The sequence below is a fragment of the Salmo salar genome, chromosome ssa19 (assembly GCF_905237065.1).
Source record: "Salmo salar chromosome ssa19, Ssal_v3.1, whole genome shotgun sequence".
Classification (NCBI taxonomy): Eukaryota; Metazoa; Chordata; class Actinopteri; order Salmoniformes; family Salmonidae; genus Salmo; species Salmo salar.
This window is the reverse complement of record NC_059460.1, coordinates 23,543,793-23,560,442: the sequence shown is the minus strand read 5'-3', so window position 1 is coordinate 23,560,442 and position 16,650 is coordinate 23,543,793. Positions and strand designations below refer to the sequence as shown.

The 16,650-nt window shown below is 43.5% G+C and overlaps 1 protein-coding gene across 1 annotated transcript in view; it reads left to right on the top strand.

Moving 5' to 3' along the window:
- The first annotated feature begins 7,313 nt into the window (after positions 1–7,313).
- LOC106578591 (ribonuclease 3) overlaps positions 7,314–16,650 on the top strand; it is a 151,556-nt gene continuing 142,219 nt past the window's right edge. Inside the window, 9 exon segments of the mRNA XM_014157586.2 lie at positions 7,314–7,612; positions 8,507–9,136; positions 9,139–9,464; positions 9,801–9,869; positions 10,358–10,745; positions 11,069–11,210; positions 11,747–11,919; positions 12,676–12,756; positions 12,891–12,977. Coding sequence (XP_014013061.2) covers positions 7,562–7,612; positions 8,507–9,136; positions 9,139–9,464; positions 9,801–9,869; positions 10,358–10,745; positions 11,069–11,210; positions 11,747–11,919; positions 12,676–12,756; positions 12,891–12,977 — 1,947 coding nt within the window. The 5' untranslated portion in view covers positions 7,314–7,561.

Sequence of the window (16,650 nt, the reverse complement as noted above, 5' to 3'; positions counted from 1 at the left end):
GAAAAAAGCTGGATTCTTTCTAGACAGGTTATATGGACACGCCAGAAGTGAGACTTCGGAGAGAGTTCAGAGTCATTCACTTTTTATTGGAGTAAATTATTTTTAAATATATATATGTAGCTAGACGTTAATGCCGTACTTGTACATTTTCTTTGGAAATCACTACAATAAATGTGCTTTAGCTGTCAGTCTGGCCTGATATTGGCTACACTATCTTGCTACTTCCCTCTCCTTAATGCGGCAAGCGGGTTGCAAAGCACACTGTGTCCTGTGTTGTTACAAGTTATTTCTTGTGTCTGCTGCTATCCTACTCGAAATAGAAGTCTGTCCTTTGGTCTGATGAGTCCAAATTTGAGATTTTTGGTTCCAACTGCCGTGGCTTTGTGAGACGCAGAGTAGGTGAACAGATGGTCTCCGCATATGTGGTTCACACCGTGAAGCATGGAGGAGGAGGTGTGATGGTGTGGGGTTGCTTTGCTGGTGACACTGTCAGTGATTTATTTAGAATTCAAGGCACACTTAACCAGCCTGGCTACCACAGCTTTCTGCAGCGATATGCCATCCCATCTGGTTGGTGCTTAGTGGGACCATCATTTGTTTTTCAACAGGACAATAACCCAACACACCTCCAGGCTGTGTAAGGATAATTTGACCAAGAAGGAAACTGATGGAGTGCTCCATCAGATGACCTGGTCTCCACAATCACCCAACCTCAACCGAATTGAGATGATTTAGGATGAGTTGGATCGCAGAGTGAAGGAAAAGCTGCCAACAAGTGCTCAGCATATGTGGGAACTCCTTCAAGACGGCATGATTCCATGTGTGTTATTTCATAGTTTGATGTCTTCACTATTATTCTACAATGTAGAAAATATCAAAAATAAAGAAAAACCCTTGAATGAGTTTGTGTGTCCAAACTTTTGACTGGCACTGTACATGGGGCACCAGTACCGAATCGATGTGCAGGGGTACGAGGTAATTGAGGTAGATATGTACATATAGGTAGGGATAACGGGATAGATAATAAACAGTAACAGCAGCGTATGGGGTTCAGTGAAAAGAGGGTCAATGCAGATATTACGGGTAGCTATTGGTTAACTATTTAACTAACTATTTAGCAGTGTTATAACTTGGGGGTAGAAGCTGTTCAGGGTCCTGTTGTTTCCAGACTTGGTGCATCGGTCCCGATTGCCATGTGGCAGCAGAGAGAACACTCTATGATTTGGGTGTGTGGAGACTTTGACTATTTTTTGGGCCTTCCTCTGACACATCCTGATATAGAGGTCCTGGATCGCAGGAAGCTCAGCCCCAGTGACGTAATGGTCTGTACACACTACGCTCTGTAGTGCCTTGCCGTCGGAAGGCAAGCAGTTGCCATACCAAGTGGTGATGCAGCCAGGCAAGATGCTCTCAATGGTGCAGCTGTCAAACATTTTGAGGATCTGAGGGCCCATCCTCAATATTTTCAGCCTATTGAGGGGGAAGAGGTGTTGGTGTGCTCTCTTCATTAGTTCCTTAGTGGAGTGGACACAGAGAAACTTGAAGCTCTCGACCTGCTCCACAAAAGCCCCATTGATGTGGACGGGGGCGTGCTCGGCCCTCCATTTAGTCCACGATCAGCTCCTTTGTCTTTCTGACGTTGAGGGAGAGGTTGTTATCCTGTCACCACACTGCCAGGTCTCTGACCTCCTCCCTGTAGGCTGTCTCATCATTGTCGGTGATCAGTCCTACCACTGTCATGTTGTCAGCAAACTTAATGATAATGTTGGAGTCGTGCGCGGCCAGGCAGTCGTGGGTGAACTGGGAGTAGAGGAGGCCCGTCAGGATGTCCAGGATCCAGTTGCAGAGGAAGGTGTTTAATCCCAGGGTCCTTAGTGTATTGACGAGCTTGGAGGGCACAATGGTATTGAACGTTGAGCTGTAGTCAATGAACAGCATTCTCTTGTAGGTGTTCCTTTTGTCCAGGTGGGAAAGAGCAGTGTGGACTGCAGTAGAGATTGGGTCATATGTGGATCTGTTGGGGCAGTATGCGAATTGGAGTGGTTGCAGGGTGTCTGGGATGATGGTGTTGTGAACCATGACCAGCCTTTCAAAAAATTTCATGGCTACAGATGTGAATGCTTTGGGGCTATATTCATTTAGACAGGTTACCTTGGCGTTCTTGGGCACAGGGACTATGATGGTCTGCTTGAAACATGTAGTTATTACAGACTGGGTCAGGGAGAGGTTGAAAATGTTAGTGAAGACACTTGTCAGCTGGTCAGCGCATGCTCTGAGTATGTGTCCTGGTAATCCGTCTAGCCCTGCAGCCTTGTAAATTTTAACCTGTTTAAAAAGGTCTTGCTCACATCGGCTATGGAGAGCGTGATCACACAGTCATCCGGAACAGCTTGTGCTCTCATGCATAGTTCAGTGTTGCTAGCCTCGAAGCGCACATCGAAGGTATTTAGCTCTCTGGTAGGCTTGTGTCACTGGACACATGTCGCGGCTGTGTTTCCCTTTGTAATCCATGAAAGTTTGCAAGCCCTGCTACATCCAATGAGCATCAGAGCTGGTATAGTAGGATTCGATCTTGGTCCTGTATTGATGCTTTGCCTGTTTGATGGTTTATTGGAGGATGTGGCGGTATTTCTTATAAGCATCCGGATTAGTGTCCTGCTCCTTGAAAGCGGAAGCTCTAGCCTTTAACTCAGTGTGGATATTGCCTGTAATCTATGGCTTCTGGTTGAGATATGTAGGTACGGTCACTGTGCTGGACAACATCATCGATGCACTTATTAATGAAGTGATGTGGTAAACTCCTCAATACCATCGGATGAATCCCAGAACATATTCCAGTTAGTACTTGCAAAACAGTTTCTGTAGCTTAAACCTGCAGATAAAATAGGATTCAAAGCTAACCTGGGCTTGCTCTCTGTTCCAAGATCGTCAGGAACAGTCGGGGATGCAGGGGAAGTGGCTGTGACGCCACAATCTTGGCAGCACTTGTGGAATGATGGGTAGGCTTTTCATGCGGACCTAGGTGGAGCTCAGCAGCATCATCGCAGACGGGCTTGGCTGTGGGCTCCGAGGTTTCATTTCTCATATGGCAGATTAGCTAGTTAGCGCTAAATAGGCTAATAACACTAACGCCTTTTACAGCTAGCGAAGAAGCTCACTAAACAATGTAGTGGTGGGGCATGAGGCAGAGTTGAGTAAAGCATCTTCAACTGTAAACTTGACTCTGTCCTTATAAATAAATAAAAAAATTGACAGGCGGAGGCGTAACTAGTTATTCACATAGTCTACCATGTTATTCACGTAGCCTACCACAGATGTGCAGCGTTTTCCCCCGCTTTTTATGGAAACTCAAAGGAGTCATACGTAACTGCCCAGTTGCTTTCCATTGCCCCCCTACACACACACACTCCGCCGCATGCTCTGTCCATGGTGCTGATACAGCACAGTGGAGTTGGGTGATTCTGCAACTATGGGCACCTCTATGACCTCGGGGTCAATTCTGGGGATTTTATAAAAAAATATATGTATTTATTCTTTAAATGCAATCATGCCAGATTTTTTTACACCTCTCTATCAAGTATTTTAGCTACTTTTCAGATGCATTTTATACCTCAATTTTATTGTTTTTCCCTTGTCCCTGACCGAGACTTTTGAGCTTCTACTATGTTTTTCAATGAGAAAACATGAATAATTACACATTATATAATGTTATCTACTAGAGAAAGAGTCTATTAAATAAAATCTATATCAATATTCATTGTGAATATGACCTTTATATTGTTCTTACACACAATATACCTGTCCTTTGGTAGTGGTGTCATTTCCACCACTGAAGTTTTTTCAAGAGAATGTTCACTTAGTTACCATGGATCCATATTGGTGTGACACTGAAGCACATGGCTGCAGCGGACTGTTGTTCCAGATGTGATGTCCAGAAGTTGAATAAGAATCTAGGTAAATATTGCTCAATTCCAAACAAGGTATAAAGTCTTTCATTTGTGGTAGAATTTTGAAAAAATGTGTACATTTTATGTATTTATTGTAAACTATATGCTAGCTGTAATACTAGCCAAAGCATGCTAAACAGCCTGTAATTTTTCTCCAAAAACTGTAGAAGTGTCATTTCCATCACAGTCATGTTTATCACAAACTTAACTGTGGTGGAAATGACAGAATGTGTTGGAAATGACAAAAATCCATTATGTTATTAGTTTTTACATTAGGCTTATTTAATTTTGTTTAAAATTCATTTAATCTACAAAATGCTCCAAGATGAGCACAAGTTGAAAACTTATGTAGTATTTTTCTTTGTTTTTAGAAGATGCCATATAAAACAGCACAGAGGTCACAGACATAGAAACAAAATAAAAAATGATCCTATACGATACCAGGAACATCTGCAAAAAAACAGGTAGAGATAATGGAAGAAAAAAAATAAGGGAGAAGGGAAATCTATCTCTGAGCTGACAAAGCAAGAACAAAGAAGCAAGAGATGGCAATGGAAATGCAACCAAGACACACTTTAAAGAGAACAGTTGCAACGGAGACCTACCTATCAGGCAACACACCACCTCAGTCACCAGATGACTTGCAGCCAGAGCATGAGGCCAACATACCTGCCCTTAACTTACCTGCCTCTAATGCACACCCCGATACCCCTTTTCTCATCATCTGCAAAAGGAATGAAAAGTCAAATACTTGCTGGAAGGAAAAAGGTTGGAAGAGGTCACTCAAAAACACACAGAGATCTTTGCATGACAAATGTCAAACTTGATAAAGCTTTACAGAAAGCTAAGAAATACTAAAAAGGTATGGTCAACTGATGAAGAAAATGGAGAGACAATATTCCCCAAAGACAAAGACAAAACAGCAAATGAAGGGAACTCCGAAGAACTTGAGAAGGATTTTATTGTTTCAAAATGCCATCATTGCAGAACTAAAGCAAAAGTATAAAAAAATGTGCAGTGCCAAGGACAAACAAGTGGCTTCAAAATGCTCAGAGGCAACATCCTGAGAAAGTATGGCCTGTTCAAAGCCGCAAACAGAGAATTTGAATTTTCAACAAAAGCATTGAGGGCAAATGAAAACAAGCCAAAAATTCTTCAATACTCCAGGAAAAAGCAGTGTAACAGAATTAGCATAGCCACAGAAGAGAAAATCACTAGATTCTATGAACGTGATGTCAACAGTTGTAATGGCTTCGGTAGTCGTGTAGGAGGAATGAGGCGCAGGAAGCAGCGAACACAGGGAGTGGTGTTTTTAATAACACTGGAGAATAAACAAAAGTTCCCAAACATAGGGAATAAATACAAATATGCGACCAGGTAAAGCCGCCGACCAACACGTCGTCAATGAACAAAATGAATCCCGCACAAACAACGGACGGCCCAGCTAAACTAAATACCCCCTCTAATAGCTAATTGGCCACAGGTGCCCAAAACCAAAAAAAGGGAAAACCAAAAGGGGATCGGTGGTAGCTAATAGGCCGGTGACGACGACCGCCACCCGAGCAGGAGGGGGCGCCACCGTCGGTGGGAATCATGACAACAGTAGAGCAACAACAGGGGAAAAGGACACACTAACGAGGAACAAGAAAAAAAGCAGAAGCGCTTTTTGAATGGCACAATTCAGAACCTTTATCAGAAGTTTAAGAGGGAATATTCAGAGATTAAAATGTCCTACTATGAATTCTGCAAAATACTTCCTTTTTGGGTTGTCAAGCCAAACGTCCAGAATAGGGATACATGCCTCTGCAAAACCCACACCAACCTCCAGTTCATGGCAGACAAACTACAGTATCACAAAGTGATCAGCTGCAACAACATTGAGAAACGTATTGAGTCTTTGTGCTGTGAGAACCTGAAGAAAGAGTGCATGTATAGAGAGTGCTCCCTTTGCCAGGCAAATAGCTTAAACATCTGACTTTGATGGCGGTGAGCAGACATGATGGTTTGAGTGGAAAAACAAAGCAGGAGAGAGAGAGAGAGAGAGAGAGAGAGAGAGAGAGAGAGAGAGAGAGAGAGAGAGAGAGAGAGAAGAAAAACAAAGAGGGAAACATGGAGAAGTTCACTGTACTTTTGACAGTAAAATAAAAGTTGTGGGCACACTGCAGATTCTACTGGAGAACTTTTTCAAATGATTGAAAGAAAAGTTGGGGATACACGTGTACAACATTCGACACCAATACTCCAAACTGAGAGAATCAAAAGAGAATTGTCGGAAAGAGGAGATCCTCGTGCATGTTGACTTTTCAGAGAACTACCTGTGTAAATACACCAGTGAAATCCAGGCAGTTCACTTTGGTGATTCTCACAAGCAGGTGACCCTCCACACCTGTGTTGGATATACCACAAATTATACTGTTTCACTTTGCTCACGGAGGTTCTCTATGCGGATGACCCCTCTGCAATCTGGGCCCATCTCTCAAAAACACTGGCCTACTTCCTTGAGCTCTACCCATTGGCTACTTTTGGAATCTTACTTTGTCTTATATTAATTAAATGTTTTACAATGGTTCTTGTTCAAAATGTTTGCAATAAACTATTGTCTTCATAAGTTAATTTTTTACATAGATGTAATTTCCACCACAACCATATTTTTGAGGTAAATTAATATATTATGTATAATTTACATTAATTGATTTGTTTTAGATAGGGAAATCATATGGTTTTTATCTTAATCTCACAAAAAGGTTAAATAAATGTTTTCAGCTGTCACAAAGGCAAGTTTATAAATTCAGGCTTCATGTTGAATTATTAATATTAGGAAAACCTTCAAAATCACTTAAAATAATATTCAATACAAGTTAATGTACAAATGCATAATAAATGTGTTATAAATTAATTGTACGACATTTCATTTTCAACTAAAATGTATGTTTAATGACATGATGGAAATTACATTTGTCTATTGCTGTCTGAGAAAAATGACAAAAATATTTAAATTCCTGATTAGTACGATCACAGCCATTATCAGATATTGTTTCTAGACAAATCAAAGACAATTATAATACTGCTAAAATTGAGTTTCAATACGTTTAATTTCTGAAAGCTTGCAGGGCCAAAGTGCCTGAATTTGCAGAATCACACAGGTGCAGATTTCGCGTCAACCAGTCACTCAATCATTGTAACTTTTTTTTATATAAGAACATAATTTCTGCCCATGCTGCTGTTGACTGTTGCCAGTTAGCCAGCATAATCTAGCTATCTGGGTACTAAGGGCTCATCAGGACGACTGACACTCGAGTCTCAGCTCCGCGACATATGTCTTCAATTTGGGCACCAGGGGTGTCCTTGGTCATGGCTAGTAGGGATGCAGCTTTTGTAAAATAAAAGTCAGATTTGTCTTTTCGTAGCATATTAGGACAATTTACGCAGCAAGTTGGGAGAATTAACGTAGAAGGTTAGGAAAATTAGGTTAAGGTTATGAAAAGGGTTAGGTAAAATGCAAAATATTTCAACTTTGACGTTCATTTGACAAAAGCTGGTTCCCTTCTAGCCATGACCCGTCTACCTTGGGTCATGCGTGTCCATCTTCTTTAGCATTCCGACTGGAAACACAGATGCTTACACGCACAGCAAAACCTTTCAGCAAAACCCATTCAACCAACAAGGTATTTGCAACAAGTGCATGAATAGAAGTAATGTTTATGTATAATAAAACAAATTCTCTATTTATCTCCCTTGACTAGCTACAGGTTATACGTTTCAATCGCACTCCATGCCATTCAGTTATTGATGCGCTTCTGTTTGATATCAGGCTCCGTGTAGCTAGCAAGCTATCAAATCTGAAGGTAATTTTAGCTAACGTAGCTAGCTTCTCTATAAGGCTTTCATTGGATTCAGCTAGCTAATTAGCAAACGTTAGCTAGCTTACTAGTTTATGTTTAATACATACAACTAGCTAGCTAGCTAGCTAGCTAGCCTCCCATTTAGCTATTGTCATTATGAATTGCTAATATGTGTGCACTGTAAACTTAGCTAGCTAGATATCCATCCTCTTTGCTTATTTGTATAACTAGTTAGCTGTTAGCTTGCCATCGTTTGTTGTTCAACTGTAACCGAAAGGACATAATAGCTAACTTCTTAAACAAGCTACGTTACTTACCGTTTACTGTAGCAAGTTAGCTACTTTTTAGCTAACGTTAGCCACAGTACAATGGTGTCAGTACAGGCTGACTTGATTGCTAATTCATTAGACTCAGGACAACATTTGAAATACATAACTAACCACATACCTTAAGCTAATGACGTCTATCCAATGCAGTTACTTGTACAGTTACTTGTTAGCACAATTATATTTGACTGTGGTTTATGTCCACAGATAATCGAGTGTTGATTCAGATGGTCTGTGCTGTGTAATCATGCTGTGCATGGTGACACTTAACTTTGGTCCAGGGTGTTAGTTTGGCTTGCTAATGCTGAAGCACACTAACACCCAGGACCATAGCTGGTGACACTGTGCACATTGGTAATTATTTAAACATGTTGTTCCTGTTGTCCTGTAGGTATGTCCTTCCATCAGGGTCGAGGAGGTGGAGGCTGCCCCAGAGGAAGAGCCCCCCCCAGGTCTACATGGGGGTCAACATGGCTCCCACCAAAACTACCGGCCCACCAACCTAGTACCCCCACCTCCCCAGCCGCCAATGCCCCCCTACCACTACGACCCCCAGGCCCAGCACAGCTCCTCTCACAGCTATGGTGGCCAAGGAAACAGTGGTGGGGGTGGTTACATCACTGCACATTCAGACTACATGTCTTACCCCCCTCCAGTGCCCACTCAGGGGGGTATGACGGCCAGTCCCCTCAGCCAGTGCCCTGTACGCCCGCCCTTCCCCAACCCCCAGAGCCACCCCAACTTCCCCCCTCCTCCTCTCGCCGGCAACACCTCTGGAAGCTCCATATCTGGGTCTCCAGCGTCAGCTCAGAGTGCTTACCACTACATGATGCCCTCCGTACCCCCTCCACCTTTCCCTCACCCTCCCGGCATGCCTCCTACCATGCCTCCACAGTCCATGAGCTACCATCAACCCCCCTACTCCATGAACTACTCCCATCCTCCATTCCCTCCTCTGCCCAACTTTAGCCCAGGGAACTACGGCTCCCACCAGGGTCCCAGCTCCTTCAAGCCAGACCATGGGGCTTCAGGCACGGTCCTCATGGAGGAGGAGGGCAGCAGTATAAGGCTGAGAAACAACAGCAAATGGACGACAGGGGTCAGAGGTCGCCGGAGAGAGGCAGAGGGGGTCGCCATGACGACCACAGGCAGCAGAAGGGTGGCTATGCTTACAGCAGTCGTGGTGGTGGTGGCGACAGACACAAGATGGACTTCCCCATGAACCAGAGAGGGAAGGACCGAGGCAGGAGTCCGGACAGACGCAGGCCGGAGGGAGGGAGACATCGGTCAGAGTACGAACAGCGTGGGAGGACTCCTCCTACCCGTCACCGGAGTCGAGAACGCAGCAGGTACGTGTCTGTCCCATGCCCAACGTATAATGTTCTCATTTACATTTTGGTCATTTAGCACAGGGTTTCTCAGACACGGTCCTGGGGCCCCCCTGGGTGCACGTTTGGTTTTTGATTTCAGCTGTGTAGTTCTAGGGCAAAAACCAAAATGTGCATGGGTGGCTGGTTGGGAAACCCTGATTTAGTAGACACTCGTGTTCAGTGGACTCTCATGTTATGCGTTACTGTGTTTGCTTTGATGCAATGCTTTCAATACCAGATCTGTATCTGTATGTTGTACATTCTAAGAGAAGTGTGTGTCTGTCTGTGTGTGTGCTCGGGTATGTGTATTCTCAGGGAGAGGCATCGCCACAGAGACAGTCGGAGGTCTCAGTCACCTGACCGACACAGGAAGAGACCTAGAAGGTAATGGATGCTCACGTTTACTATTTTTTAAATTATTATTATTAATAATTTAATTTTACCTCTAATCTGTGTCTGCTTGCATGTATTTACACCTAGGGCTATATTCAATCTGTATTGCTGAAGCGTTACGGGTTGCACAATATACATTTTAGGATAATTTTGGATTGAGCATACATATGCATCAACAAATACAACTTTGAAGATTGAATGCAGTCTCCGCAAACGTGGCAACATTGCCTTTAAATTTCAATCATGCTGTAACGCTGAACTTTCATGATACGGATTGAATAGATCCCCTAGTTATAATACTGAACCCGGAAAGTACTTAGCTTGTTTCCCACGTCTTTGATTTCAATTATGTGCACACAATGTAACTATTTACACAGTAGGAGCAGAGATGGATGTCTCTCTCTCTCTACTCTCTCTCTCTTGCTTTGTTTCTCAATGTGACCATTTCCCACTCCATTTATGTGTGTCTCTCCCTGCAGTCGGTCAGGCAGCAGAGAGAGGAAGCGTGGTCGCTGGGAGGAGGAGAGGGACCGGAGGTCCGACGGACCGGGGATGAGCAGAGACAGAGAGCGCAGCTATACCTCAGTCAGGAGCCGAGACACAGAGCCTGAAGTCTCCATAGATAGAGACAGAGACCGGGAGAGAGGCGAGATGGAGAGAGGCGAGAGGGAGAGAGGCGAGAGGGAGAGAGGCGAGAGGGAGAGAGGCGAGAGGGAGAGAGGCGAGAGGGAGAGAGGCGAGAGGGAGAGAGGCGAGAGGGAGAGAGGGGAGGGAGATGAGAGAGAGGAGGACGAGTTGCTGAAGCCTGCGTGGATCCGCTGTACCCATGCTGAGAACTATTACTCCAGCGATCCCATGGATCAAGTGGTAGGAGGCTAATCCTGGCTTTTCTTTGCTGACTTTGTTAGTTTGACACAAACAGGTTAATTCTGTATGACAATGTAACCAAATTTCAGATTTTCCTGTTACAGTATGCACCAGAAATGTATTTGTAAAATGTCTGAGGATACAACACCATATGAATACTTATATCTCTGATAATCATTGAGGCATTTACAAATGCTCTGATCTGTCAGTGATTCTCTGTCAGTGATTTTTACCACCACAGCTTTCTACTGTCTTTCAACCAATTGCTCAAACTTCTCATACTGCCTTTTGAAACTCTGTGTGACCCTGTTTTGTTGCTGTAGGGTGATTCTACCGTGGTGGGGACCAGTAAGCTGAGGGACCTGTACGAACGCTTTGAGGAAGAGCTGGTCAAGAGACAGGAGCGTGCTCAGTCGGCCCGGCCCAAATGGGACCCCCCCAAGACCAAGCTAGATGAGGAGCCCGGTACTGTATTGATATCAGATAGTATCCCCAAAGGTATTTCAACTCTAACACTGGTTATGTAACGGTGGAATGTGAAAATGACAGTCGTGTCTGGTGTTGAAGTAAAGAAATACTGTCGAACCTGCTTTATAAACTGTGTAGAACTTGCCTTGCCATGTCTGAGATTGATTTAATGTGATTAGGAATGACTTCAGCCCTGTCCGACAACTAGGAGAGTTAAAAAGAGAGAGTGATTAGCTACAACATTTAGTGCACTAAGATTGACACAAGTGTTCAGGCTTGTCAACCTGTTTTCAGTAGCAATTACTGTCTATGCTGTGAGTTCAGACCTCTCGGTGAAACCCTGTGCACAGCAGTGCATCTACGTATGTCCAGGTGTTGGTTTTTGCAGGAACAACTAGTATTAGAAAACAAGTGTGAAAACCATACACTAGAGAAGACAGGTGACTGAAAGTGAGTGTTGTGGTGGTTGTGTTGAGACCTCTCTCTGTGCACTAGCCACTGACAGTGTCCTGGTTGTTGTGTGTCTGTTCCAGAGGAGTGCCACAGTCACAGCAGCAGTGAGTCAGACTGTGAGTCTGACGGGGGAGGCAGTACCTGCTCCAGCAGCTCTGACTCTGACGTGTTTGACGTAATCGCTGAGATCAAAAGGAAGAAGGCCCATCCAGACCGTCTGCATGACGAGCTGTGGTACAACGACCCAGGACAGGTCAGAACCTCCTGCACTTGATGAATTGATTAATGTCTTTGATTAATTGAGGTGATGTGGTAGATTGACCCTTGTAGTAGTAATAATAATTATAATAAAGAAACTAATCAGAAAATGTTCATTAAAAAAAATCTAGTTTCATAGTCCAGGATGCCTTTCAGATCATAATGAATAGGGGTACATAGAGGGACCAGATCGTAGATCACTACTCCTACTGTTTTATGAGTACAGGCCCTGCTCTAACATGGTCTATCACAGCCTGCTTCTCCAACTCTGGTCCTGAAGAGCTAGGGTTGTGCAGGGTTTCATTCAAGCCCCGCAGTACCACACCTGATTTAAATACAAGGCTGGAATGAAAGCCTGTACACCCAGTTGAAGAATCTTAGTCTAAAACAAATGTTATTGTTGAAAGAGACTATATTCTTCCAAAATACTTGTAATGGCATTTTATTTGAAACCTTTTTAAACAATGCCCATGACCGGGTAACTATGATTTTAAATTATGTGGTGTTGGAAACAAACATTGCAGATGTACGAATGCACGTAATTTAATCCTGTATCGGTTTATTGCAAACGTGTTTTATAATAAGTGTATTTTAAGTGATTCATTCTGTTTTGGTGACATCTTTTGCGTGCTGTCAAAATATCACCTCTTGTGTTTATGTGTACTACACACATGCCACAATTCCCTTCAGCACCTGTTACGGTTTGGAGGAGTGTTCATAGTGGTTATGACTGTCCTGTGTGTGTGTACAGATGAACGATGGGCCGTTGTGTAAGTGCAGTGCCAAGTCCAGACGCACAGGGATACGACACAGCATCTACCCTGGAGAGGAGGTAAACACACACACACAACCTACTCTACTCTCTCTTCTAAAATATCTTGCATTGATTCACACTAAAATACTATGGGATAGATATTCTACAGACTATTAAACATTAGTACAAAGACTCTCTCTCTCGCTCTCCAGTCGGTGAAGGAATGTCGTCCGATGAACAACAACTCTGGGAAGCTCTACCACTACAGAATCACTGTGTCTCCACCTACTAACTTCCTGGTATGAATACATCTGTCTCACTCTCCATCTCGATCCCTCTCAAACCTTATGCCCTATAGTGGTTCCTCCTTTAAAAGTTGCGAGCTTACGCCGCGGTACTTAGAGGTAATTTGTGGTTTAGTACGGTACCCTGCGTCACCACTTCATTGCTCCAGACCAGCACAAGGGGGAGTTAGAGCAGTGATTATGCTTTTGGGTATAAACCTAAGTAGAAACTGATAATTGTGCACAACTTCAGTATTACTTACAAAAAATGTTGTTACACTAAGGTTTTTATTTTATTTTGTTAGCAAAAAGAATCATCTTACTGTAGTACTGTAGGCCACTCCCGACCAGGCATGTTGTACAGCGCCTGAGTGGCGCAACGGTCTAAGACACTGCACAGCAGTACAAGCTGTGTTGCTACAGATGCTGGTTCAATACCCATGCTGGCCTTGACTGGGAGACCCATGAGATGACTAGGTTTTTGGTTTCTCTCCCTCTAAAAACAGAAATAAATCATTTTAAATAACAAACTGGCTTTATTTATAAATTAGTAACAATGTCTCAACCCATGTTCAAGAATGGTCTTTTTATTGCTTATTGTACGTTATTTTAAAATGAAATCATCTCCAAAATACACTGCTCAAAAAAATAAAGGGAACACTTAAACAACACAATGTAACTCCAAGTCAATCACACTTCTGTGAAATCAAACTGTCCACTTAGGAAGCAACACTGATTGACAATACATTTCACATGCTGTTGTGCAAATGGAATAGACAACAGGTGGAAATTATAGGCAATTAGCAAGACACCCCCAATAAAGGAGTGGTTTGGCAGGTGGTGACCACAGACCACTTCTCAGTTCTTATGCTTCCTGGCTGATGTTTTGGTCACTTTTGAATGCTGGCGGTGCTTTCACTCTAGTGGTAGCATGAGACGGAGTCTACAACCCACACAAGTGGCTCAGGCAGTGCAGCTCATCCAGGATGGCACATCAATGCGAGCTGTGGCAAGAAGGTTTGCTGTGTCTGTCAGCGTAGTGTCCAGAGCATGGAGGCGCTACCAGGAGACAGGCCAGTACATTAGGAGACGTGGAGGAGGCCGTAGGAGGGCAACAAGCCAGCAGCAGGACCGCTACCTCCGCCTTTGCAAGGAGGAGCAGGAGGAGCACTGCCAGAGCCCTGCAAAATGACCTCCAGCAGGCCACAAATGTGCATGTGTCTGCTCAAACGGTCAGAAACAGACTCCATGAGGGTGGAATGAGGGCCCGACGTCCACAGGTTGGGGTTGTGCTTACAGCCCAACACCGTGCAGGACGTTTGGCATTTGCCAGAGAACACCAAGATTGGCAAATTCGCCACTGGCGCCCTGTGCTCTTCACAGATGAAGCAGGTTCACACTGGGCACATGTGACAGACGTGACAGAGTCTGGAGACGCCGTGGAGAACGTTCTGCTGCCTGCAACATCCTCCAGCATGACCGGTTTGGCGGTGGGTCAGTCATGGTGTGGGGTGGCATTTCTTTGGGGGGCCGCACAGCCCTCCATGTGCTCGCCAGAGGTAGCCTGACTGCCATTAGGTACCGAGATGAGATCCTCAGACCCCTTGTGAGACCATATGCTGGTGCGGTTGGCCCTGGGTTCCTCCTAATGCAAGACAATGCTAGACCTCATGTGGCTGGAGTGTGTCAGCAGTTCCTGCAAGAGGAAGGCATTGATGTTATGGACTGGCCCGCCCGTTCCCCAGACCTGAATCCAATTGAGCACATCTGGGACACCATGTCTTGCTCCATCCACCAACGCCACGTTGCACCACAGACTGTCCAGGAGTTGGCGGATGCTTTAGTCCAGGTCTGGGAGGAGATCCCTCAGGAGACCATCCGCCACCTCATCAGGAGCATGCCCAGGCGTTGTAGGGAGGTCATACAGGCACGTGGAGGCACGCACACTACTGAGCCTCATTTTGACTTGTTTTAAGGACATTACATCAAAGTTGGATCAGCCTGTAGTGTGGTTTTCCACTTTAATTTTGAGTGTGACTCCAAATCCAGACCTCCATGGGTTGATAAATTGGATTTCCATTGATTATTTTTGTGTGATTTTGTTGTCAGCACATTCAACTATGTAAAGAAAAAAGTATTTCATAAGATTATTTCATTCATTCAGATCTAGGATGTGTTATTTTAGTGTTCCCTTTATTTGTTTGAGCAGTATATTTAAGGGGCATTGCACTAATAATGGCGCTGACAAGGGGAACGTTCCTGCTGTTCTGTTCTTAGTGCCAGTTTGCACGTTCAAACTAAAACAATGTAACTAATAATGGCATCTTTATGCTTTCATTAATAAAATATCAAAATGCCATTTTTTTTTGTTATGGCTCCATAACGAATTACTATGGGAATAAATATCAGTGAATTACAGAAATATTGTTACAAAGTTGTCTAATGAAAAAGAAATTGTTGCTTACTGGAAAATACTCTTTCAAACACATGGTCACGTTGTACAGCGCATTATGGCTATTAGCAGGGCTATATTTTGGCCTTTATGGCTGGCGCACAATTGGCCCAGTGTTTATCTCCCTCTAAAAACAGAAATAAATGTTTTGGCCTTTACAAATATTATTTTGGCCTTTATTCAGATTACAATCTGAAAACGAAATAACCTCCAAAATATCGTTATATATTGTCAAGTTGATGGCACATAAAGCTGAGTGACTCACTCATTTATGGCTTTGGATCAAAATAAATAAGTACCAACATTCTTTCTGATAGTCTTTAATAAAGAAATGTTTCGCTTATCCTGACCTGGACACCATGAACAGTATTATAATAGCCCATTATGGGCAATTAACAGGACAATATACCTTTACCAACACCTCTCTGTATTTTGATAATTTGTGGATGGGTGCGTCGGAGTGCAAAATGCGTTGCTACAGATGCAGGTTCGATACCGGTGCCGGCCGCCACCGGGAGAACCAGGCTTTTGGTTTTAATTTTGAAACCTCCAATCCTCTATATGTAATTACTGGCGGAGAGTCACGTCATATTTTTCGATATACTGTAGGTCTACCGTAGGTGACATGAGTCTCACTAGTGTTGAGTAATGTGCTGTTAAAAGTGGTGTAGGTCTTATTTATTTAAAGAGCATATTTATGTTAGAAGCAATATGATTTGAAGCAAAAGCCTACAACTATTTTAGCACCCACCGTTTTGCGCTGCTCTTAGACAAGCATGGGGACTGGTCTTGATAAATCAATGAGATGTTAATTTCACTTAATCTCCGTTTGGGTATTGGTTAGACTAGAATTAAATAATTAGGGTGCAGAAAGGTTATGCTCTTAGTGTAACCTTTATTTAACTAGGCAAGTCAGTTAAGAACAAATTCATTTTTACAACGACAGCCTACTCCTTCCTCCCTTGTCGGGGAATTGAACCCCAGTCTCCCGCGTGTCCGCATGACATTGGGATTCTTTAGCTAAATGCCCAGTACTGTACAGCCACCCGTGACGTTGTATGGCGCCATATTTTTTTGTTCCATCCTAACGGAAACCCAGAGTGTTTTAAATTTTTCTTGGAATAGAAACACCATAATATTAATCAAATTAATAAGCAAGTACCAATCAAAAGTTTGGACACATCTACTCATTCCAGGATTTTTCTTTATTTTCACTATTTTCTACATTGTAGAATA